Below are 25,175 nucleotides of genomic sequence, written 5' to 3' on the forward strand. Positions count from 1 at the left end.
CACACACACACACACAGAGACTAAGATATGCACATAGATTTATACAAATACATGGATGGACACACTTGCAATAAAATATACCACGCACCACAGACCAAACATGCACGCACAGCCATGTGTGCATGCATGCATGCACGCACGCAAACAAAAATTGACAGTAGTTAGGGCCAGCTTCGGGGTTTGGCTCCTTGCCAAGCATTTCCCTCTAGATTACAGTGACACCCTCTCATTCATATTCTCACTCCGTCCTATTTTCTTTCAATGTTTCGTGTTTCCCCTCTCTCTCTCTCTCTTTTCCTCCTTTTCTCTTCACCAAAGCCAGAGATTCAGTGCTGCAGCCACCCGTGAGAGGAGCGATTTAGTAATTGTGAGGCTGGCAGAACAGGCACGCGCATGCATGCCTGTGCCTTGGCATGCCAACGTCTGGCATGTATACCCACCCGCGCACATGCAGAGGGGCCAAGCCAACAGGCAAAGAGATGGGGAGAGAGAGAGAGAGAGAGAGAGAGAGAGAGAGAGAGAGACAGAGAGAGAGAGAGAGAGAGAGAGATCGAGAGAGAGATGGAAGACAGACTGCAGTGCAAGATGGAAGTGGAAAATGAGAGGATTTGGGTGGGGGTGGTCCCTGGGAAAGGCCCATAGAAAGGGATAGAGATGGGCTGTAGGCTCATCTTGCTCTGTGGGTTTATGATTCAGAGCCCAGAGTGGAAGCAGCAGTCACTGGCATGAGACAGCAGGGGGTGTGGCGGAAAAGAAGCAATTAGCGTAATTAGGAGACTTGCTTTAGTTATAGGCCCTGACAATATGTCACCTCTCATTATGACCCATAAGTAAACACGGCAGCCTAATGCAAGGCAACACTCATTCTTTAGACGGTTCCTTGTGTCAGTGCACATTTTGCTCTCTTTGGCCACGCTTCACTGCATATTATTGACTTGCCAATACAACATAAGGGCTCCGGATTAACAATATCCAAAGGTGAGGTCCACAACAATAATGAGAGAGAGAGAGGCCAGCTATGTTGCTGCCGAGCACTGGAAGTTTGGCAGCATAATAGATAAGGGCTCTAGGTCCTCATTAAGCCACGCTGGGATTGATTAATTCAAATGAATGAAACGTGTGGGCTGGTTTTTCTTATAGCTGGGGGCGCACTTGTAAAGATTTGGCTTTTGGTGACTAGTTTTTGAATTTTGGTGTGGTGTTAGGTATGGGTATAATGATTTCAAAAAGCTGTGCAAACGTATTGGGAGCGCCCCCTAGTGGTCTGTTTACACAGACTCAAATATTAGACACTTATAGGTATGGTTGAAAACCAAAATAATTGATAGAAGAGATCTTACTATTACGTTACTATTGGGTGTGCTAAATAACATACTAAAATCTTAGGAAAAACGAACAACCAGAAAGGCATCGTTTTCAAGATGGCGTCCACGGTGACTAAAATGAGCTAAAATGCCTATAAACTGGGAATTAACATGTAAAAAATCATAACAATTATGCAATTGGTAACTACTTTTTGAATTTTGGCATGGTGTTAGGTATGGGCATAAGGTTTTCAAAAACCATCGCAAACTAATTTGGCTCGCCCCCTAGTGGTCGGTTTGCAATGAAACAACTATTAGATATGTCAGTATATGGTTGAAACCCCAAATAATTAATAGAAGCGATTTTTCAATGGATTATGTTACTAGTGGGTGTGCTAAATAACATACTAAATTCTTACGAAAAACAAACATCTAGAAAGGCGTCGTTTGCACGATGGCGTCCACGATGGAGCTGCCGGGAGCTTAAAATGCCTATGGTTTCATTGCAAACCGACCACTAGGGGGCGAGCCAAATTAGTTTGCAATGGTTTTTGAAAACCTTATGACCATACCTAACACTGTGGCAAAATTCAAAAAGAAGTTACCAAGTGCATAATTATTATGATTTTTTACTGCCTAAAATGCCTTTATACTGTATAAACTGTGATTAATGTAAAAATCATAACAATTATGCACTTGGTAACTGCTCTTTGAATTTTGGCATGCTGTCAGGTATGGTCATAAGGTTTTCAAAAACCATCGCAAACTAATTTGGCTCGCCCCCTAGTGGTCGGCTTGCAACTTTGGAATGAAACAGGCATTTTAAGCTCCCGGCAGCCATCGTGGACGCCATCTTGAAAACGATGCCTTTCAATTTGTTCGTTTTCCATAAACATTTTGTATGTTATTTAGCACACCCAATGGTAACAGAATCCATTGAAAAATCTCTTCTATCAATTATTTGGGGTTCCAACCATATACAGACATATCTAATAGTGGTTTCATTGCAAACCGACCACTAGGGGGCGAGCCAAATTAGTTGCCCATTAGACGCCATCTTTAAAACGATGCCTTTCTGGTTGATTTTAGTATGTTATTTAGCACACCCAATAGTAACAGTATCCATTGAAAAATATCTTATCAATTATTTTGGTTTACAACCATAGCTATACGTATCTAATATTTGAGTCTGTGCAAACAGCCCACTAGGGGGTGCACCCAACGCATTTGCACAGCTTTTTGAAAACCTTATACCCATACCTACTGTAACACCACACCAAAATTCAAAAACTAGTCAACAAGAGCCAAATTGTGGTGATTTCTTACGAGTTCGCCCCCAGCTATTAGGGGTGGTTAGAATAGAGGATTAGATGTTGTGGTGGAGACTGAATTGATGTTTTTGGAGCAATTAGTGGAATACAACCTCAAGGTTGGAGGAGATGAAATGCTTCAAATGAATTGGCTGATTGAAGGGTTGTTCACTGAAATGCAAAATGTGTGTACCGTACTCTTACATTATACCTGTATGTGAAGTTATGGTTCAATCTCCTTGAATACATGCAAATGTCTTACAATTTCTTCAAATGTTGAATGATATGTTGCTTTCTAGGCCAGGGGTTCTCAACCTGTGGTTCACCAAATTGTCCCCCCCCACGCATGTACACATTTCCTTAATGATTATATACGGTTTCAGTATATATTTATGATGTATTGTTGCTATTATTAAGGTTATTGTAGCAGTCAATTTGTATTGGGGGTGGGAAGGGGGGCGGGGCGGGGGTCACGAGACACTGCCGAAGCATTTCCGTGGGTCCCCAGCCAAAAACGTTGAGAACCCCTGTTCTAGGCAAATGTCTCGCTACCCAGATCTCTACACAATGTCCCAGTGCTGGAGTAGTGTCTGGTAGAACAGCTTTACCCTGTGGCAAAACAAGTAAATGTTCACCCTCCCTGTTAAATAAAATGTAAATTACTCTACATGGATCATATACTATGAAACCTCATGACCTCATTGTGTACTTGGGCCGATTTAACCGCAAATGTCTTAAATCAATCCTAATCTATCGATTTAGTCTTCATTTCACGCCATAACTTTTGACGCAACTTGTTCTTTCACCCCTTTTTCCCCTCACTGTATATGTATGTTTTTTTTCCCTTTTTACCTCCTCTATGATTTCCTGTTTTTGGCTATATACTGTAGAAGTGTATATTTGTACGTCTCTAAATGTTATAATGAATTGAACATGGTGGACCCTATTGTAAACAAGTGTAATGCTTTATGGTGTCGTTAACAGTTTTGTATTGAGTTGTGCTTTAAATGTACTGTAATTCTCCAATCTGTTAATAAATACTTACAAATCACTTATAAATCAATCAATCAATCAATCAATCAAAGGAAATGATAATTTATCCACGTGTACTTTGAACTCAAGTAGTTTTTAGACTATTGTAGGCTGTAAATAGCAACAGCATGCTAGGTCATTCAATAGGTCTGGACTGTGATTCTCCCCCACGCTTGCTCTGGGACCCCAATCTACACAGTACAATCCTCTGTGTTGATTGAACTCGGAGTTGCAGACCCTGTAAGGGTCCATTTGGTTCCTAACTATCAATGGTTTAGCTGGGGACCCCCCTGTAACCCTCTCAAGGCCCCCAGGCTGTCACCGGAACCCATGTTGAGAAAGAGTGTGCTATGTAGCCTACGCAGCATATTTGCACTTAGTTGACATGCTTGTTTTAACAGCAACCTCGCTGTACGCCAAAGCTAACATTTTATCCTGTCAGTCTCAGTGCAAACGAGCCATTAAATCCTTGCCGGTGTCACATGCGTCTGCTTCACACATACAGTATACAGACGTGTGTGAGGCTTTTTATTTCATCTTATTTTTCAGCTTTGTTGTTTGTATTTATATGTTTGTTTATTTATTTGTCCTCCCCCCCCTGTGACACGGTAGGGACTCTGAGCCAAGCGACAGTGACAAATTGGGATTGGAGATGACAAAATAGTCTTTTTAACAAGCATGGCGGAGGGGATTGGACTCTGGCACCGGGTTCACTTGAATAAGCAGACAGGCTGAACTCCTCCTGGGCCCGGCTTTGATGGGTAGCTTTCATCCGTCTGATAGAGTGTGTGTGTGTGTGCGTGTGCGTGTGCGTGTGCGTGTGCGTGTGCGTGTGCGCGCGCGCGCGTGCGTGCGTGCGTCCTCAATACTTCAATCTGAGAGTAGATTTGGAACATGTTGGGTCAATTTCTGGGTCCGTTTTCATATTCCAACGTGCACCCGTTTCAATTGATGACAGATTTTCAAGCTTGAATATTATTAAACAAACTGCATGGGTCCGGAGCGTAAACAACATGTAGAGTAACCTCCCAGGCTCCCTCGGTCCCAGCCTTAGTCAGCCTGACTTCCCCCGTCTTTCCCCGATGCTGCTGCTGTAGAATGGAGCATAGATACAGACAGTACCATTGTAACGAGGGGGGGGGGGGGGGTTCCACCCGGCCGCTGTTACTTTGCTGGGCCAAGTTGATTTGCATTTTGCTCACACTACATTATTTCACTGTAGAGGTTAATTGGGCTACATTTGAAGAGTTGGATTTTAGATAAGCGAGCGTGCGTGCGTGCGTGCGCGCGCAGTCCCTGGCTTCATAGCCTCGGAAACCCAGACGTTTTCCAGGGAGGAAAAAAAAGTCTGGGGCCACTTCAATTCGGCATACAGTAGTGCAAACGTCGTTCACTCTCTGCTGATTTCTGATCATCTGCACCTTTGTTAAATTGACGCACACACGTCACACGTACACACACACACACTGCTCTCTGTCGCTCTCTCTCTGTCGCTCTAATTAATTAGTCTCATGTCGCACAGCTGCGTCTAGTTTCTCCCGCCGGATCCTGCCGGGAGCTGCCTATGCCATAGAAAGCATAGGTGGCGGGTTCCAGTCTACTGTCTTCATGCCCATCACTTTAGGCTGATCAGTCTTCCCTGGCCGTGGTCTGCCCACACTGCCAGCTGTCAAAGGGCCTGCTCTGGGCAAGGCCCCACAGATGGGAAGCTACGGCCATGTTCTAGAATCAATCCAACACTCTAATAGGTCACGAATGGCTGCACAGTACTTGCCAATAGCCTTTATGTTGGCGTTTGGAGAAAGGGAGGGGGGGGGGGGGGGGGGGGGGGGGTTCTGCTGGTGAGTGCGGGAAGCAGAGTTGTCCGACATATTTACAGTGTATGTCATCTAGGCCAGCACTGGGCATTAATTGTCATGCTACTAATTAGCCTTCGCTAGTGGTTACTATTTGGTGTAGCAGCCAACTGATAGTAAAAGCTTTCTCTCTCTCTCTCTCTCTCTCTCTCTCTCGCCATCATTTTTAGACTTTAATTATGAGTAAATGTGTGCACACTTAATGAAGTACCCTTAGTGAGGAGGAGGCAGAACATAAGAAGAGCGGATTTTTTTTTTCACACGCCAAGCAGTTGGTGTTGACTGAGCAAATGTTTCTCAGTTTGCAAAGCAACTTCAGAGCTAGTGTGCACTAAGAAAAATACGTTTGATACAAATGGCTTCTAATTAAACACTGTATAATACAAAATGTCCTGGCGCTCCAGTTAAGGCCATCTACTGTATGTGGAGCAGGGTAAGTCTAGATAGATAGAAAGGAATTATTTTTCCCTCCCGAAGCCGGTTGCCTTTGAGGCAGAGACAAATAAACAGTTTGCTTTTCTTTTTCTTTGAAGTTTCTTCTCTATAGCGTGAACGAGTCTAATTTGAGACATGAAAATAAACATTTGTGATCAATTAGAGTCAAACAAGGGACATGAGATGATTTGTTTGTTTTGATCCACTGCCAGTCAAACTGGAATTAAATTGTTCACACACGCAAGCGCACGCACGCACACACACACACACACACACACACACACACACACACACACACACACACACACACACACACACACACACACACACACACACACACACACACACACACACACACGCACACACAGAGAGACACTAACACAGAAAAAAAACTTCTGTGGTATGGTTCCACGTGGAGGGTAAACAACGCAACAAATTTTTAACGGCGTTCCTCCGCCAACTTTTCGACTATCGTTTCTTCGCCTGCTATCGCCAGTAGTTGCCGAGTCCCATAAACAAATAACTTAAATACGCCAGCCGTCGCCTGTTAAAACGTACCGTAAGGGGACAAGTGATGCCATGAATCAATGCCCCCCCACAAGCATAACAGAGTCTATGAAGTTATCTATGGACCGTTCGTTCATGCTGACACAGTCTGATCACATCCCGCATTGACATTCAATTTCTCAGTCACCCGTGGAAGAGTTGCTCTATTGTTTTCCCCCTAACATCACACTAATGCACATGCATCACTGTCACCGAATGTGAGCTTTCAACCACAATCTCTGTCGCTATTCACTAATGTCTTTCCCATAGATCATAATGCAGAAGACATTTAATCACCGTCCCCATTGTTAAAGCAATCAGTGACTGAATCTCTCAGCCACCTGTGCCCCAGTAACAAACCCTCTTTCAATGTCTTAGATCTAGTCCGGCAGCCGAGGTGGACGGGTGGGACATTTGGTATATAGTCTTTTTTATTAGCCTAAATTATTGTCTAAAATATTTTATAGGGGTTTCTTGTGACCCTACCATTAACATCATATGGCAGGCAAAAATGACAAATATGTCAAACTTTCCTTTTGCTTTAAGTAGCATGTGACACAAAATCGAAGACAATTGGGCCTGCTCAGCATTTTTATAAATGGCCCAGATCATATTATGTTAATTGCTTAATTCATATCATGCAGTGGTCCATATATGGTCACACCTTGTGACATCACGCCTTGTGACACGTCACACCCCCATATATGGCCATCTCCATATATGAAGATCATGACACTGACCTCATCTAACCCTGGATAACCATACATGGAGAAGACTGGATCATCACTAGATCTGCATGGATCTACATCTGACCTCAAACCCTTAGATCTCCATATTATATATGGAGCTGACCTGTTCTGACATTCCATATGTTGATCCTCCCCACCCGTCCTTCCTGTTATGACATTCCATATGTTGATCTGACCTCATCAAACCCTGTATACTCAAGACTATGGCCAGTACAGCATTCATTCCATATGTTGATCTGACTCCCCCATGCCAACGCGCCAGGGCTCGCCCAGCAGTCTGCCGTCTACCGTCACCCAGGCATCCCGTGCACGCGACTTCTCCCTTTAGGGCGAACATACATAGAGCATACAGTTATTGATATAGTTATTGAAATACTTCAACACATTACGTACATGTCTACATTGACATCAGTGGTGGAAAAAGTAGGCCTACTCATTTGTTTTACTTAATTGAAAGTATCAATACTGCAATATAGAAATACTCTGTTACAAGTAAAAGTCCAGAATTAAAAATGTACTCGAGTGAAAGTTTAAAAGTATTGGTATTAAAATGTACTTTAAGTATCAAAGGTAGAAAGTATTCATTCTCATGCAGAATGTCCCATTTCCAGTTTTCTAATATTTAAACACCTTTTGAAGCTCACAATGCGTCACATCGTAGATTGGCCAAAATGTATATACGACTGAAGTGGTTAGGCCTACTGCATGTTTTGTAACAATAATCAAAATCTACAAAGTAACTAGTAACTAAAGTTTTCAAATAATTGTAGTGGAGTAAAAGAACAATATGTGGATCCGAGATGTAGTGGAGTAGAAATAAAAGTACTGAAATGTGGTAATGCTAAAGTACAAATACCCCAAAATTGTACTGAAGTACAGTACTTAAGTAAATGTACTTAGTTACTTCCACTGGCGATTGGCTACTTTGTCTGGCCATCGGTCAACTGGCTGACCGATGGTGTAACTTCATCAGTCAGTGACTCAGTGACAGACCCAGTCACATTTACATTTACATTTGCATTCGGCAGGATAATGCCCACCCACTCGAGTCAGAGTACAGGCTGTTGCCATCGGGCCGTCGTCTGGGTGCCCCCGTTGTCAAAAACAACAGATATAAGCACTCCTTTCTCCCTGCCTCGATTCGTGCAGTCAATGCTGCCAGTAATCATGTAATGTGATGATGATGATGCTGAAACATGCACTTTATGCGACACTTTATATCTTAGCACTTTTTTTGCCTTTCTTATTTTTATCTCTTATTTTATACCTGCACTAGATGCGACCAGACCTCTGTTTATGCTATGGTGTCTCATGTCTGTTGTTGCCCTGTATTGTTTTGTATTGTTTGTATGTCGGAAACCACTACTGTTGCTGTAAAGACAATTGCCCTTCTGGGACATTAATATAGACCTTGAACCTTGAACCTTGGACCCGCCTGCTGTTGTCCAGCCAACAACCAAGTGCTGTTAGGTTAGCTACTTCCATAAACACTTTTCTCTGGAGAATGCGTATCCCCTGCCCTCTCACCCCAGAGAAGTGGCTTTCCAATAGCATGGATGCTGCCCTCTCACCCCAGAGCTTTGGCTTTCCAATAGCATGGATGCTGCCTTGACCAGCAGTCTGAGAAGGAATCATTAGCAGGAGGTCTGAGCTCACTAGAAGGCAGGAGGAGAGCTAGATTAGAAGTCCTCCCTAAACCAGCAGAGGCACAGTAGGTTAAACAAGCGGCCAGAGGGTGCTGCTTTCCTCTCTCTGCTCCTGCAATCTCCCACTCTCTGGAGGCTTGTAAACACCACAGACATACGAATGCTATTGCTTTATTTTTTGTTTTTTCCCCTCCTCATATAAAAGTTTCAAAAACAGACCAATGTTCTCATACTTCTCTCCCTCTGTCTCTTTCATTCTCCTTCACTCATTCTCTTAGATTGTTACTGCCATTGTCATCGTCGTTCTTGTTTCCGGTCGTCTCTCTAGTCTATCTCAGTCTCTCTCTCCCTTTCTCATTCCCTCAGTCTCCTATTCCCTCAACCCTGTTTATCTCTTTTTCACTTTGTCTCTATCTTGCACCCCCCCCCCCCCATGTCTAACTCAGTGCATGTTTCACAGCAGCCGCAGACCGTATCTGTTCCCTGTTACTGCCTCCTGGTTTGTTTGAATTATTAGAGGGGCTGTTGCATCATTGGATAGAACTAATTGATGAATACGTTTTTATCCAATTAGTGCTCCCTCATGCAATTAATCAGCTGGTGAGGTGTAAAGACAGACAGATGCTACAGGTCTGGTGTGTGATGAAGAACTTCATCTCTCGGTCTGTCTGTCTGTCTGTCTGTCTGTCTGTCTGTCTGTCTGTCTGTCTGTCTGTCTGTCTGTCTGTCTGTCTGTCTGTCTGTCTGTCTGTCTGTCTGTCTGTCTGTCTGTCTGACTGACTGACTAGTGACTGACTGACTCACTGACTCACTGACTCACTGACTCACTCACTCACTCCACCATCTTCCACACACCTGGTTTCCTGTACTGTTTTCCGGGCTCCACCATTGCTCTCCTGCTCAATGCTTGATTGTTAGCATTCTTGCTGAGCACAACAATCGCTGGCCGAGAACCGTTTGGTCCAGATAATCCCGACCAGAAAGCCCAACTTGTTTTGGTTGTTGTTGTACATCAGAGAGGCATAGGAAAGTGCTGGGTGTGTGTAACGGACAGATGGTTTTAGGGGAGAGGCATTGTTCACAGTTATTTATCAATGTTTATGGCCACAGTGATGTACATTGAATAAATCACACAGTGAATTTCGCTGTGTTCACATTATATAGCACTGAAATGACATGGGCAGCATGCGTGATGTATAATGGGGAAATCTGTACGTTTATAAAAAACATGTTGAGATGCAATACATCATTCCAACACTGTGAAGTGCTTGCAGATTTATCAGGTTGATAAAGTGATTGAACCTCCCTAGTAAAATTGTGTGTGTGTGTGTGTGTGTGTGTGTGTGTGTGTGTGTGTGTGTGTGTGTGTGTGTGTGTGTGTGTGTGTGTGTGTGTGTGTGTGTGTGTGTGTGTGTGTGTGTGTGTGTGTGTGTGTGTGTGCGCGTGCGCGCTTGCGTGCGTATATCGCACACATAATAATTTCAGGTGTGTTTTCTATCAGAAGTCTAACATTTCCAGTAACAGCTCTTCTCTTTTCCTCTCTTACAGGTGTGCTTCCTTCTAATCACTGCCTGGACAAACAAACTCACTTGACCTCACAGCCAGAGCAACGCCAGCGGACTCTGCAACAGTGAACACCCCAGACAGATGGAAAACGCCCTCGGGGTAGAGCTCTCCAAGATCAATCGATGTCAGCAAAAATAAAAATCAACTAACTGCTTCTCCACTCAAGAATTCAGGAGGCAGACGGGATTGTTTGTGAGACACCAAGCTCTGGAACAGTTTCAGCGTTTTGGTTACTGAAAGGACCTCTGTCATCATTCGTCTCATGTGCTCATGGAACCGTGCAAATTATCCTGAGGGATCAACGATTTTTTTTTCTTTTTCTTTCTTTTTTTTTTTTACAGTATATTATAAGTCATATCATAGACATACCCAAGGATGGATGAAGGCTGGTATTTTCGCTTAGGGAGGTTTCTCTCTATGCCGTTCCCATTTCCATATTCCATTTATATCAGTGATACACAGTGAAATTACCTGTGGCCACATAGCACTGAGGACAAACTTTTCTCTCCCGTTCTCTTGACTTCAGAAACTTCTGCCCCCTTGTAGCCTCTAACAGGGCAGTGAAAGGACTAATATAGACCAAGAATGACTGGCTGTGTCTCACTGAAGACTCTCACAGGACAACTATTCTATATCCAACAGACTCATGGAGACCATGCCCTTTGAGCAAACCCATGGCCAGAGCCACTCAAGACTTTAGAATGTTCCAGAATCTTGTGGATTAGCGTGGAATCAAGACCTGTCTGCCCAGCTGGAGTTGGGACAATTTAATTGATAACAGCTTTTATGTATATGCACATACATCACATGTAGAACCGAGCAGGAGAGTGATTTTCTCCCCCCCTTAAAATGGCTCTGTGCTGGACAGTAAGAGCTTGGACAGTGTTTGTAGCGCTTGCTATTCTTAGTTGTACTTGTTGCTGGTGTGAGGCGACAAGGACTAGTGCTTCAGCCCCAGGAGGGAGTAGCCTGGAACAGGGCTCCATGTCCCATGAACGAGTGAAGAGAGGATGGGTGTGGAACCAGTTCTTTGTTGTGGAGGAGTACACTGGAACGGAGCCCCTCTACGTAGGAAAGGTAAGGAGTGTTTACTGTCAGTGGTGGAAAGTAACTAAGTACATTTACATAAGTACTGTACTTAAAGATAGACTGCCGTGATTTTTTCCTCCGCCAAAAATCTTTGATGTCGCTTTTTTATGTCAAATGTGGATAGAGCAGCCCATATAATTAATTCATTAATTGGGAGATCTACGTAAATGTCAGAGGTCTTTTGACGGTTGACTGTGAGCTTCAGTTCGTATCATATTGCCGAATTTTGTGGAAAACAACAGCACATAACTGCCAAAACTGCTAATAAAAATAAAGCCCCTTTCGGGCTTGACCCCTAATAATAACAACACATCCCTGCATACTGCTGTGTTTTTCAGATTTTTTCGTCAAGTCTGCAAGGACCTCTGTGCCATAATGCAGTTTCTATGCTTTTTGGGGGGTTGGCCTGAAATTTGGACCCGATGGTGTTGTAATCTAAGTACTGGACCCTCGTCTGGTTCTGACAGACAGGTAGTGTGTGCAGGCTGGGTGGTGTGTGACAATCCAGTTGAAGTATTCCTTTGGTCCCACGACTGCGGCGGCGGCCGGCGGGTACCCGGGAGAACAAATTAACGAGACACGAGACAGTATCACGCTAAGGTTCACAAAGTTTATTACACAAACAGCAAACATATATAGTGCTGGATCATAATGACGTGACAATAAGATATGAGACAGAAGAACGTGCCTACTGCAGCAAGGCTGACCTTGCTGCCGCCGAGATGGCTCTCGTAGCTTATCTATAAAGTATGCTACAGTACCGGCAGTACACAATACATATCAAGTACACTGTATCTCAAGTTCAAGTACATAGACTAAGATGTACTGTGCATGGGCTAATATCATAACAGATGGGTTTGACCCGAAATTGACCCGAAAATGTTCAGCCGTGTAGCCAGGAGATGTCCCTTATTTAAATATTTGAGAGCTCCGGCAAGAACCTCATGCCACTTTCAGCCCTGCTCTTGAGAATGTATACAAGAATTATTTTGATCAACGTTTGCCTGTTTTCTCTCCTATGGTGCCACATCAATACAGCATGGAAATGTGGAATTGTGAAACAGAAACAGTATTCTAAGTTTTGGGTCTGAGAGGCTAATCTCAATCTCATTCAAATGGTGGTCCGTGGCTCAAACGCCACAGAATAAATAATGGACCTTGATATGAAAAGGGTTGAAACCCCATGCTATATAATGGTGGCTTTTTTGGGGGGCGTGGGGGTGAGGGGGGTTACTGTCGGCCAATGTCCTGAGTCTCATTCCCCCAAAGATTGCCACTGGTTATTGTGTGATTGTCAGTGTGACATTTTCCTAATGTCATCATGGATAACGAATGCATGTCAAACCACAGCTGACTGCTGTTGGCACGCGTGCCGTATTTTCAATTTGGGAATGTTCGCACCACTCCGCCGAACCCTTGTCTCTCCTCGTTGGCGTCTGAGTCATGAGACTCGATGAGCTGATGAGACTGGACGGAATGTATGATTCAGTTGGCTTATATTTGACGTGATGTGAAAAGATGGAATATTGATGCCGACAGAGACCCAGACACGCGGATGAGTCCCAGTCGCGCACGTGCCGATCTTGTGGGCGTTCTTTTATACGTTTCTCGACTATGGGCTTGGCAACTCTGCGCTGGCAGCATTCATGCGTACATTTGTAATTCTCTACATTGTTACAAAATGCATGTTGGTGATGTGCTCCACAGCAGGCTGGGCGTTTCTAATTACACCCCTGGTGATTTTTTTGTCTGCCGCTTGTATGGGGAGGCGTGAGGACCACATAGCAGAGCCAGCAGAGATGCTTTTATTAATAAAAATTACCCGGAGTTATTGTTCTCCAAGGTGCCAGGGCACAGGCCAAGACTATTAATACGGCGTTGTGTGTGTGTGTGTGTGTACGTGTGTGTGTGTGCAATTGTGCATGCATATGCAAGTGTTTCGCTCCGTCTGTGTGTAGGCGTGTGCACGTGCGTGTGTGCAATTGTGCATGCAAGTATTAAATGCATGCGTCACGCCTCCGACAGTCTCTGTCCATTTACAACAAGCTTTTTTTTCACATGTTCATTATTTCACTCCAACTGGGCAACGTTGCCAGGCCTGTCTGTCTCACACTACGGCCACCATTACTCTGCTAATGAAATATGATTTCCCAGTAAATGCTCACTCACACACCAATAAACGGGGAGCTTTGTTCAGTACATTTGGATAATGAATCCTGTTGGACCGAACTGCTCCCACGACTCTCACTTTCCCCCCTGTCTACTTCCCTAATGTGCTCCGTGACAAATGTAGAGAGAGGTATAGGCATTATGAAATGTATGGGAATGTCATTTTGCTGAGATATGGCGATGTCGTTCCCAGTCACGTCGTCAGGGATATGGAAATCGCTAAAAGGGCCACTTCACCCCTTTTGCAACCAGATCTTATTTTAATGATGTTTGGTAACACTGGGTCAAACGGGTACAGGGTTTAGTTCTGACATACTATTGGTCCGACTGTCATTAGACCGACACCCTACCCAAAACCCTAACCTAACCCTAACGGCAAGCACGGCGCAACCATTGTCGGACCGACAACGCTTGGTCGGGAGCGACGGGTGATTTCCGCATGTCGGACCTTTGGTGTGTCGAATATCGAATCTGCCAAGCCTTGGCAGCACATCACCCCCACCCTCAAACAACTGCATTGGCTTCCTGTCAAGTTTCGTATCAATTATAAACTCCTACTTAAGTTCTCACCTACAAATGTCAAAATGCCCTGGCTCCACAGTACCTCTCAAACCCTCCTCCATAAACCTCCTGTGACACGGAACCTGCGGTCCACAAACATGGACCTCCTCTCTGTCCCCAAGGCAGTCAAGCGAACCTTCGGGGACAGAGCGTTCAGTGTGGCAGCCCCCCCCCCACCCTGTGGAACTCTCTTCCAATAGAGATTTGCCATGCTCCAACACTGGACTCTTTTAAGGCTGCCTTGAAAAGACACTTATTTTCTCAGGCTTATGGCATATAGTCTTTGATTGTTGTTGGTAATTTTGTAAAGCGTCCTTGGGTTCATGAAAGGCGCTATATAAATTCAAGCTATTATTATTATTATTATTATTATTATTATTATTATTATTTTTATTATTATTATTATTATTATTATTATTATTATTATTTTTGCGTGTGCATCCCAGTCAAACACACACTGAGTTTTTTGAGGACTAGGTTAGGGTTAGGGAAAATGTTAAAGTGTGTCTTGTCTGTGTCACAGCAGGCAGTCTATGTATTGAAGGGGTTGAAGGTTTGTTGTTCTTTATGTGTTGGTCTAGTTCTCCTCCGTGTTCTGGGTTGACGTCCTTATGTCTTTCTTATTTTTTGTCTGAATCGAAAAGAAAGAACCATTTCCGTATCTTTCCTTTCTGTCAATCCTCTGTAGGCTATTGCTTTTTTTCTACCTCAAGTAAGACAACCTTGCCTGCAGTTATTCTAAACTGCTATGAGCAGAAGGTTAATAATGAATCATCTTTTTCCACATATACCACTGAAATGAAATGAAATGAAATGAAATGATTACTATATTTACCCAGGGTAATACTGTCCCTTTAATGCACAGCATTATGTAGGCTAACAAAACGTAACGAGAGCAGGTTTATTTATTTATGTTGAGGCTCATCAAACAACAAGAGTCACAGCACATCAGACCGCCAAGAGCAGATGATGTAGAATGCTCTCAGGAGGAAATGACACATGCAGTAAATACTGTATGTCTGACATTGGGTCCTATGAGATGCGTTTCTCAGTGGAGCCCAGTTCATAAGCTTCATTCATATCCTCCAAATAATGTAGGCTGTTTGGGTGGATATAGTCTGGTTAACCAGGCTAGGGTATAGTCTGGTTAACCAGGCTAGGGTATAGTCTGGTTAACCAGGCTAGGGTATAGTCTGGTTAACCAGGCTAGGGTGGATATAGTCTGGTTAACCAGGCTAGGGTGGATATAGTCTGGTTAACCAGGCTAGGGTATAGTCTGGTTAACCAGACTCGGGTATAGTCTGGTTAACCAGGCTAGGGTATAGTCTGGTTAACCAGGCTAGGGTATAGTCTGGTTAACCAGGCTAGGGTGTATATAGTCTGGTTAACCAGGCTAGGGTGTATATAGTCTGGTTAACCAGGCTAGGGTGTATATAGTCTGGTTAACCAGACTAGGGTATAGTCTGGTTAACCAGGCTAGGGTGGATATAGTCTGGTTAACCAGGCTAGGGTATAGTCTGGTTAACCAGACTAGGGTATAGTCTGGTTAACCAGATTAGGGTGGATATAGTCTGGTTAACCAGACTGACTTGTGAGTGGATCTAGGCAGACGTGGTCAGTGGTCCGCTATGGGAGCCCGATCTCACCCAAACATGGTGACACTACTACTGTTTTGACTGCGACGGAGGCGTGGCTTTCACCCCATTATCTCAGTTTGGGCAAATGCGCTCCCCGGCCCCTCCAACTCGGACGGGGCTGAGTCGGCTCAATCGAACTTCGCAACGTTCGCCGCGGCAGCTTGCTCGCTTTAGCTCACTCGGTGGTGTCTCTCATTGCTGATGTTCGCTTGAGACGGCGCCCCTCTGTCGTGGTCTAAAACTATAGGACCTTGAGACGGCGCCCCTCTGTCGTGGTCTAAAACTATAGGGCCTTGAGACGGCGCCCCTCTGTCGTGGTCTAAAACTATAGGGCCTTGAGACGGCGCCCCTCTGTCGTGGTCTAAAACTATAGGGCCTTGAGACGGCGCTCCTCTGCCGTGGTCTAAAACTATAGGCCCTTGAGACGGCGCCCCTCTGTCGTGGTCTAAAACTATAGGGCCTTGAGACGGCGCCCCTCTGTTGTGGTCTAAAACTATAGGGCCTTGAGACGGCGCCGCTGTCGTGGTCTAAAACTATAGGGCCTTGAGACGGCGCCCCTCTGTCGTGGTCTAAAACTATAGGGCCTTGAGACGGCGCACCTCTGTCGTGGTCTAAAACTATAGGGCCTTGAGACGGCGCCCCTCTGTCGTGGTCTAAAACTATAGGACCTTGAGACGGCGCCCCTCTGTCGTGGTCTAAAACTATAGGGCCGTTAATGGGGAGGATTTCAGTGTAATATGTACGGATTGGGGGTTTTCTAGTAGTGTATGTACGGATATCAGTCCGTGTTTGGGTTGGATATGGATGTCCACATGGAAGGAAAGCAGACCATAGGCAGACATCTGTCTATGCAGATGGTCTGTGGTCTGTGCAGCAATAGGTCTTTCTTGGTAACTGTCTGTGTGACCTGTCCATGAGAACTGTCTGTGTGTCCTGTCTGTGTGACCTGTCCATGAGAACTGTCTGTGTGTCCTGTCTGTGTGACCTGTCCATGAGAACTGTCTGTGTGTCCTGTCTGTGTGACCTGTCCATGAGAACTGTGTGTGTCCTGTCTGTGTGACCTGTCCATGAAAACTGTCTGTGTGACCTGCCCATGAGAACTGTCTGTGTGACCTGCCCATGAGAACTGTCTGTGTGACCTGTTTGTGTGACCTGTCCATGCATACCTGTCTGTGTGTCCTGTCTGTATGACCTGTCCATGATAACTGTCTGTGTGACCTGTCTGTGTGACCTGTCCATGATAACTGTCTGTGTGACCTGTCTGTATAAAAATGGGACCCAGTGCCTCCCTGCTTGACACTCGGCATCAAGGGTTGGATTGGGGGTAAGTCCCTGCGACATACTAGCGTCATGTCCAGGGGGTGTACTTGTACATCAAGCTGCCTCACGCTGCAGAAACAGGAGATAGGCTCCTGCCCCATGGGCCTCATGGCTCGGCAAGGCTACTGTGACCTGTCTGTGTGACCTGTCCATGAGAACTGTCTGTGTGACCTGTCTGTGTGACCTGTCCATGAGAACTGTCTGCTCTTTGAGTACACTGGACTATAAAAGGCAAAAGTCGGCACAAAGTCCACTGGAAACTCCATCTATACAGTGTGTGTAGCTCCCTGTTTTAAACACTAGTGTAATGACAGAGATCTATATGGAAAGTATGTTGTACCTTCAGTATTCTGTGTGTTGTGTTACTTTTGTTGGATAGAAGTAAGTAAGGCTGCACGATATTAGAAAAGCATGCAATATTTGATAACGTTGTTGAATACCTCGATAACGATATATGACTAAGTAAGTAATAAGTATAGCCCATTGAATAGTTTTAATGTCTTTTTTTTACTTCAGGGTAAGTTTAGCAAACCAAAAAGACATGAATTAAATATGTAAAACAAATATACAGCCTAACAAAAGGTAGTATAATGCCTCTGAACTTTGACTTTCAGTTGCATTATTGTACAGCCTAAATGCAATAATAATATTCGGCCTGCTGCCATTCAGGATTTAAAATACAATTGCCCTTTTGGATTTGGGGGGAAGTAGTTGCTCATTAGAGGCTACTGGGAAGTACTTGATATAAACAGAAAAGGTTCAGCTGAGAGGGGCGGGGAGGAGCAGCTGTGCTCAACTTGTTTATACTTCCATCTCCACTCCACGGTGCTTTGCCGATGGGAATGCTCAATCGGCAAATAGACATAATAATATGCCATTTATTTACCTCGATAAATGCTGTCTCTCGCGATATATATACCTATACCTAACCTCGCATGATGATACCTCGATGAAGGTAGATTTTTGATAATGTATATTGCAGCCTTACAAGCATTTAAACACGTCTGGTTTAATTAGAATATACCTTATACTGTTAAAACATATTTGAAAGTCAAACAGAGATGTCCAACTGGCTTTGCCTTTGCCAACTAAAATGTGCTGTATAAATAGCAATGGACGAGTGTGAATCTCACAGTTAGGAATGGGCATGGACATCAGTATTTGCTGAACATATAGAGATTAGAGACATATTTTTTCCTCAGTTACTGGGTGTGATGATATCACAGTCTTTGATGGCAAATCTGTTTCCGTGTGCATGTGCGTCACACACACACGCACGCACGCACGCACGCACGCACGCACAGACACACACGCACAGACGCACGCACACACACACAAATGCACACGTGCAGCGCGCACAAGCCTTCTTCAGTAATTCTCCCCACCGTAATGATCCAAGTTATAATTAGTCAAATCTCGGTCCAGCTGTGACATCACATGGCACATTATCAAAGAGGTACAAAGTGGCTTTAGAACGGAGAAGGGAAAGTGCACGGCTGTTGGGCATGAAGGGCTTTCACCGATCCACATCTCCTGGAATGATGAGAGAGGAATTTAGGTTGCTCTGGTTTGTTATCTTTCAAATACTGTTATTAGTGTTTCTTGCCTCGCTCCTGCTCTCTCTCTCTGCCTTCCTCTTGGCCGCCCTCTCATATGGACGGACCAGCCTGTTCTTTCTGTCTGAGGTTCCACATTTTCTCCTTTGTGCCAATCGCCATGCCCTGTATTCTTTCTCGTAATCTCTCCTCTTTTGTCTTGTGGTCTCGCTTCACTGCCACTTTCTTGCCTTTTACATCTCAGACTCCCGAGTTCAACGTGCCCGTTCCCTTCCATCTCTGCACCTGTCGTGTCTCTGATACAGTCACCTCGTTAGCACCGTTGGCAGTTAAGATCAGAGAGCTTGACAAGCACAGCAGTGAAATGTGGCAGAGATACTCCTGATTACACAGACTTGGATATAAGACGGCCAATTTGCCTTCACTCTGAGACCCTGTAAACCCACAGATTCAGTGTGAGCTGCATTCTGCTGAATCCATATAAAAATAAACAGTATCACTCTTCTCTTCTCTTCTCTTCTCTTCTCTTCTCTTCTCTTCTCTTCTCTTCTCTTCTCTTCTCTTCTAGCAAATTATTTGAACTCATTTAGCCTGGGAACCCCTAGACCTTTCAATACTTTTAATACCTATACTCTGTATCTATATACACTGTATACTCTGTACCTTTCAATCCGGGAACCCTTTTTGGAGTTGCTGTTCATGTGTACAGTATATAGCAGCATACTGTACTTTTTTTTAATAACGTTTTCTGGAAAAAAAAAGTAGGTGAGTATTTAGAAGGCGTCTTTAGAATCTGCCTCAGGTCTAGTCATGGAATGTTTTGGGCTGAAGTACCACATTAACCAATATTGTATAATGTGCTGTTAGTACAGTATGTCCAATGTCGTATCTCCTCTTTCTTGTAGCTTTAATGTTAACTTAAAACAGTCATAATGCTTATTACACAATCACATTCGTAAAAACCCATAAAGTGAATAATTTTTTAGTTATAGTAGAGACTGAGACACTTGAGAACAGGTTAACTCATTCACCGCCACCAGGGGGCGCCAAAAGTCCCAGAACACCACCATATATATTTTATTTTATTTTATATATTTTTATTTTTTTCCAAAAAAAGGCAAAAAAAAAAACTAAAAAAAAAAATATTTTTTTTATTTATTTTTTTACTATGTTATAAAACACGAAAAACACGTCCTTGGCGCTCCAGGACATCATGAAAAATAAGTTAAATAAGTCCATGGCGACCATTGAGTACAGAGGCAGAGACTGTGTATTCGCAGACGTGCGTTCATGCGTGTGCACATACTGCACAACTTTGGGGGCGGCTGTGGCTCAGGAGGTAGAGCAGGTCGAAGTGTCCTTGCCGATAGGAAAATCAACATACAGTTGGGTGCCACCGATATTGTCATTTTGATCTTATCATTTGACCCATTTAGGCCTGACCTCAAAATTTAAAAAAATCCATCTAAATCCTTCAGTTTGCTGAAATAAATATTTTCACGATTTTTAAAAAATAGCAGACCTACAAGCTCGTAGCGCGCCACTTGGTGGCGCGCTATGAGCTTGTAGATCAGGAAAAAAACAGGCAGAATAACTTTGTGCATGCAAGTAGGCTAATATAGCCTAACAATGCTTTGAGTTTGATGCAACATGAATATTTATGTTGTATGTTTAGGCTACATGTATGAGTTATTCTGCTCGGAATTATCTAATTCTGAGTAGAGTAGCCTACTATAATCAATCCATCCATCCATACAAACACACGTCTGCTTTGAGTACACTGGACTATAAAGGGCAAAAGTCGGCACACAGTCCGCTGGAAACTCCATCTATACAGTGTGTGTAGCTCCCTGTTTTAAACACTAGTGTAATGACGGAGATCTATATGGAATGTATGTTGTGCCTTCAGTATGCTGTGTGTTGTGTTACTTTTGGATTTGGGGGGAAGTAGTTGCTCATGAGAGGCTACTGGGAAGTACTTGATATAAACAGAAAAGGTTCAGCTGAGTGGGGCGGGGAGGAGCAGCTGTGCTCAACTTGTTTATCTCCACTCCACGGTGCTTTGCCGATGGGAATGCTCAATCGGCAAATAGACCTAATAATATGCCATTTATTTACCTCGATAAATGCTGTCTCTCGCGATATGTATACCTATACCTAACCTTGCATGATGATACCTCGATGAAGGTAGATTTTTGATATACTGTATATTGCAGCCTTACAAGCATTTAAACGCGTCTGGTTTAATTAGAATATATACTGTTAAAACATATTTGAAAGTCAAACAGAGATGTCCAACTGGCTTTTCCAACTGAAATGTGCTGTATAAATAGCAATGGACGAGTGTGAATCTCACAGTTAGGAATGGGCATGGACATCAGTATTTGCTGAACATATAGAGATTAGAGACATATTTTTCCTCAGTTACTGGGTGTGATGATATCACAGTCTTTGATGGCAAATCTGTTTCCGTGTGCATGTGCGTCTCACACACACACACACACACACACACACACACACACACACACACACACACACACACACAGACGCACACAGACGCACACACACACACACGAATGCACACGTGCAGCGTGCGCAAGCCTTCTTCAATAATTCTCCCCACCGTAATGATCCAAGTTATAATTAGTCAAATCTCGGTCCAGCTGTGACATCACATGGCACATTATCAAAGAGGTACAAAGTGAGTAGCCTACTATAATCAATCCATCCATCCATACAAACACACGTCTGCTTCTCGGGAAGTGACAGCGTCGTATCAAGCTTGTTTAGGCATATGAATTGCAGCGTAATGCTTTGTAGGTGAGGGCATATATGAAAAAAAGGCACCTTACCCTAAAAAAATTGCAACAGAAGGTTTCTCAACTGTTTTGTGTAGTATTAGGTGTCCTTAATAACATACTAAAAGTTTACCAAAGTTTGACCATGCGAAAGGTGTTATTTTCAAGATGGCGTCCAAGATGGCCAAAATATAATTAAAATAGCCTAACTCCTTCATTATTTATCGTAGACAAGTATTTTTTGTGTCTAACCCTATGTTTTTGAGGCCTGTGAATCCATTGGACTTGTCAAAATGGCAGAGATAGAATCAGATCATTGTGAAATCCAATATTTTATATTTGACTCTATTAAAACTCTCTGAAGTTGCCCCCTACCTGCATTTGTCATAACATACAAAGTTGTCCACCAGAAATAATATCTATGACCCCCTAGGATCACAACCTATATGGACAACTCGGTCAATTTTGTTGCGAAAGTCCAATATGGCCGCCCCCAATATTAGCCCCTATTAGTTATAATGGGGGGTGAATAGGGCAAAATTTTAAACTGAGAGATATTTCCACGAAACTTCTCAGGTTGATCAATGATATGAATACGAACATTTTTTGTATTGCAAGTTTCCATGAAATCCAATATGGCCGCCACAATATTAGCACCAAGAAAATAGGTTTTGGCTCCAACTTCTGAACCAGATGAGCTAGAAATGCAAACTCGGTGTCTATTTCATGGTTTCTGACCATGAGAGACTCAATGGAATACCTATTTTTATTATTGGGTGTGTCTGGACCCTTATTGTGCATATTTACAAGATGGTGGCTACCCGAAATAGTGCTTTACCATGATTTCTACCATGATTGTTGACTGTTTTGGCAAACACAAGCAATATTAATCCATTGGCTAAGATTCATGGCACAGAAGGAACATATTTTCTTGAGCTTGCATATTGTCAAAATGGCTGCAAACATGAAAAAGAAAAGAGACATTACATTTCCTGTCAGATCCTATTACCCAGGGGGGCAAACCACCCCTTTTTGGATACCTGCATTTGCCATAACATCAAAGGTTGTCCACCAGAAATATCTATGACCCAATAGAATCACATCCTATATGGACACACTGGTCAATTTCTTTGCTGGAAATCCAATATGGCCACCACAATATTAACCCCCTTTAGCCTATAATGCGGGTGAATAGGGCAACATTTTTAACTGAGGGATATTTCCACGAAACTTCACAGGTTGATCAATGATATGAATACCATAATGGTTTGTATTGGAAGTTTCCATGATATCCAATATGGCCACCACAATACTAGCACCCAGAAAATAGGTTTGGCTTTAAATTCTGAACCAGATGAGTTATAAATACAAACTCATGGTTTCTAACCACGAGAGATATATACTGTAAATATTTTAGCCATAATTTCCCTCTATTAAGTATTATTGTTCTGGGGTGTTTCTTTGCAGAAAGACATCCCTCTGGCTGTATTTTGGTTTTGTTCTACTGTTTCTGTTGGCATTTCCTCTGTTTATGTTGACAATCATCCCTGGCAGGGACGTGCATCGCCAAGCCGGACATCCCTTCACTGAGTATGGATGGTCTCTCAGTGATGGTCCCCTGTCCATCTAGAGCCAGCCTGGCCTATGCCAGAAAATCTGTTCATGTGCCAGGGACTGGAGACAAGATGCAGCAGGAGCTTCACTCCATTCCTGACTGGGGATGCATCACCATTATCTTGGACTCTGGCTGGCATCCTGTCATGAAAGGACGCGATGAGAGAGATCAATGTCCCTGGACAGCCAAACTTGCCAGGGATCTGCCACAGGCCCTCACGATTGACTGTGTGAAAGGCCTTGGTGAGGTCGACAAACACCATATAGAGACCCTTCTGCTCTCTGCACTTTTCTTGCAGCTGGCAAATGGAAAAGATCATGTTACAGGTACCTCTGCCTCCGTGGAAACCACATTGGGATCCAGGGATAACATTCTCAGCATGGCTGATTAGCCGGTTGAGGATGATTCTTGCTAAGATCTTTACTGTGATGTTCAGGACTCAGGAGGGCTATACCATGATGGTTATCGCAGTATGCCCTGTCCCCTTTCCTCTTGTAAACATGCACTATGGATGCGTCCTTGAAGTCTGGAGGGACTTCCCCCTATCCAGATTACCTGGTACAGGTGCCATGCCTCCATTCTTGTAGATGTCTGCAGGCAACCCATCACCTCCTGGTGCCTTTCCAGAAGTGGGTTGTTGGAGTGCTTTCACTGTCTCTGCACTGGTGGGGGGGTCAGCCAGATCAGCTTTGATTGGCAGCTGGGGTATCGTGGCAATATCCTCTTCGGAAATTGAGGACTCTCTGTTTAAGACCTCACTGAAGTGCTCTTCCCAGTGTGCTAGGATGTCACTCTTGTCAGTGAGCAGGACACTTGTCAGAGGAGCGGACTGGAGTTGAGCCAGTGGTTTTGGGCCCATAAAGAGCACACAGAATGATGCATGCATCTGAGACATTCCCAGTCAGGAATGGAGTTAAGCTCCTGCTGCATCTTGTCTCCAGTCCCTGGCACATGAACAGATTTTCTGGCAGCCTTTGATACAGCTACATGATATTGTCTTGTTCATTGACATAGGCCAGGCTGGCTCTGTAGATGGACAGGGGACTGCATTCCCGTCACTGAGAGACCATCCATACTCAGCGATGCACAATCCTGCCAGGGATGATTGTCAACATAAACAGAGGAAATTCCAACAAACAGTAGAACAAAACCAAAATACAGCCAGAGGGATGTCTTTCTGCAAAGAAACACCCCAGAACAATAATATCTTTCGTGGTTAGAAACCATGAGTTTGTATTTATAGCTCATCTGGTTCAGAAGCCAAACCTATTTTCTGGGTGCTAGTATTGTGGTGGCCATATTGGATATCATGGAAACTTCCAATACAAACCATTATGGTATTCATATCATTGATCAACCTGTGAAGTTTCGTGGAAATATCCCTCAGTTAAAAATGTTGCCCTATTCACCCGCATTATAGGCTAATGGGGGCTAATATTGTGGTGGCCATATTGCATTTCCAGCAAAGAAATTGACCGGTGTGTCCATATAGGTTGTGATTCTATTGGGTCATAGATATTTCTGGTGGTCAACCTTTGATGTTATGGCAAATGCAGGTATCCAAAAAGGGGTGGTTTGCCCCCCTGGGTAATAGGATCTGACAGGAAATGTAATGTCTCTTTTCTTTTTCATGTTTGCAGCCATTTTGACAATATGCAAGCTCAAGAAAATATGTTCCTTCTGTGCCATGAATCTTAGCCAATGGATTAATATTGCTTGTGTTTGCCAAAACAGTCAACAGTCATGGTAGAAATCATGGTAAAGCACTATTTCGGGTAGCCACTATCTTGTAAATATGCACAATAAGGGTCCAGACACACCCAATAATAAAAATAGGTATTCCATTGAGTCTCTCATGGTCAGAAACCATGAAATAGAACAGTGTAGTATGAAAAAAGCAAAAAAAAAATAGGGGTTAGCGGTACTGAGCCTTCACGTGGCGGCCCTGTTTTGACTAATTTCACAGTACCACACAGTAATAATGCA

At 43.7% G+C, this 25,175-nt stretch overlaps 1 protein-coding gene and 1 long non-coding RNA gene across 2 annotated transcripts in view; both read left to right on the forward strand.

Moving 5' to 3' along the window:
- Positions 1 to 10,536, forward strand: part of LOC306929642 — a 141,270-nt gene extending 130,734 nt beyond the window's left edge. Inside the window, exon 3 of the long non-coding RNA XR_013790821.1 lies at positions 10,427 to 10,536. This is a non-coding gene — a long non-coding RNA (uncharacterized lncRNA). The remainder of the gene's footprint in view (positions 1 to 10,426) is intronic.
- A 741-nt stretch (positions 10,537 to 11,277) lies between these two features.
- LOC306929393 (cadherin-22-like) overlaps positions 11,278 to 25,175 on the forward strand; it is a 121,780-nt gene continuing 107,882 nt past the window's right edge. The window contains exon 1 of the mRNA XM_079509912.1: positions 11,278 to 11,521. Coding sequence (XP_079366038.1) covers positions 11,294 to 11,521 — 228 coding nt within the window. The 5' untranslated portion in view covers positions 11,278 to 11,293. The remainder of the gene's footprint in view (positions 11,522 to 25,175) is intronic.

This window comes from Electrona antarctica, assembly GCF_951216825.1.
Source record: "Electrona antarctica genome assembly, chromosome: 9".
NCBI classification, from domain to species: domain Eukaryota; kingdom Metazoa; phylum Chordata; class Actinopteri; order Myctophiformes; family Myctophidae; genus Electrona; species Electrona antarctica.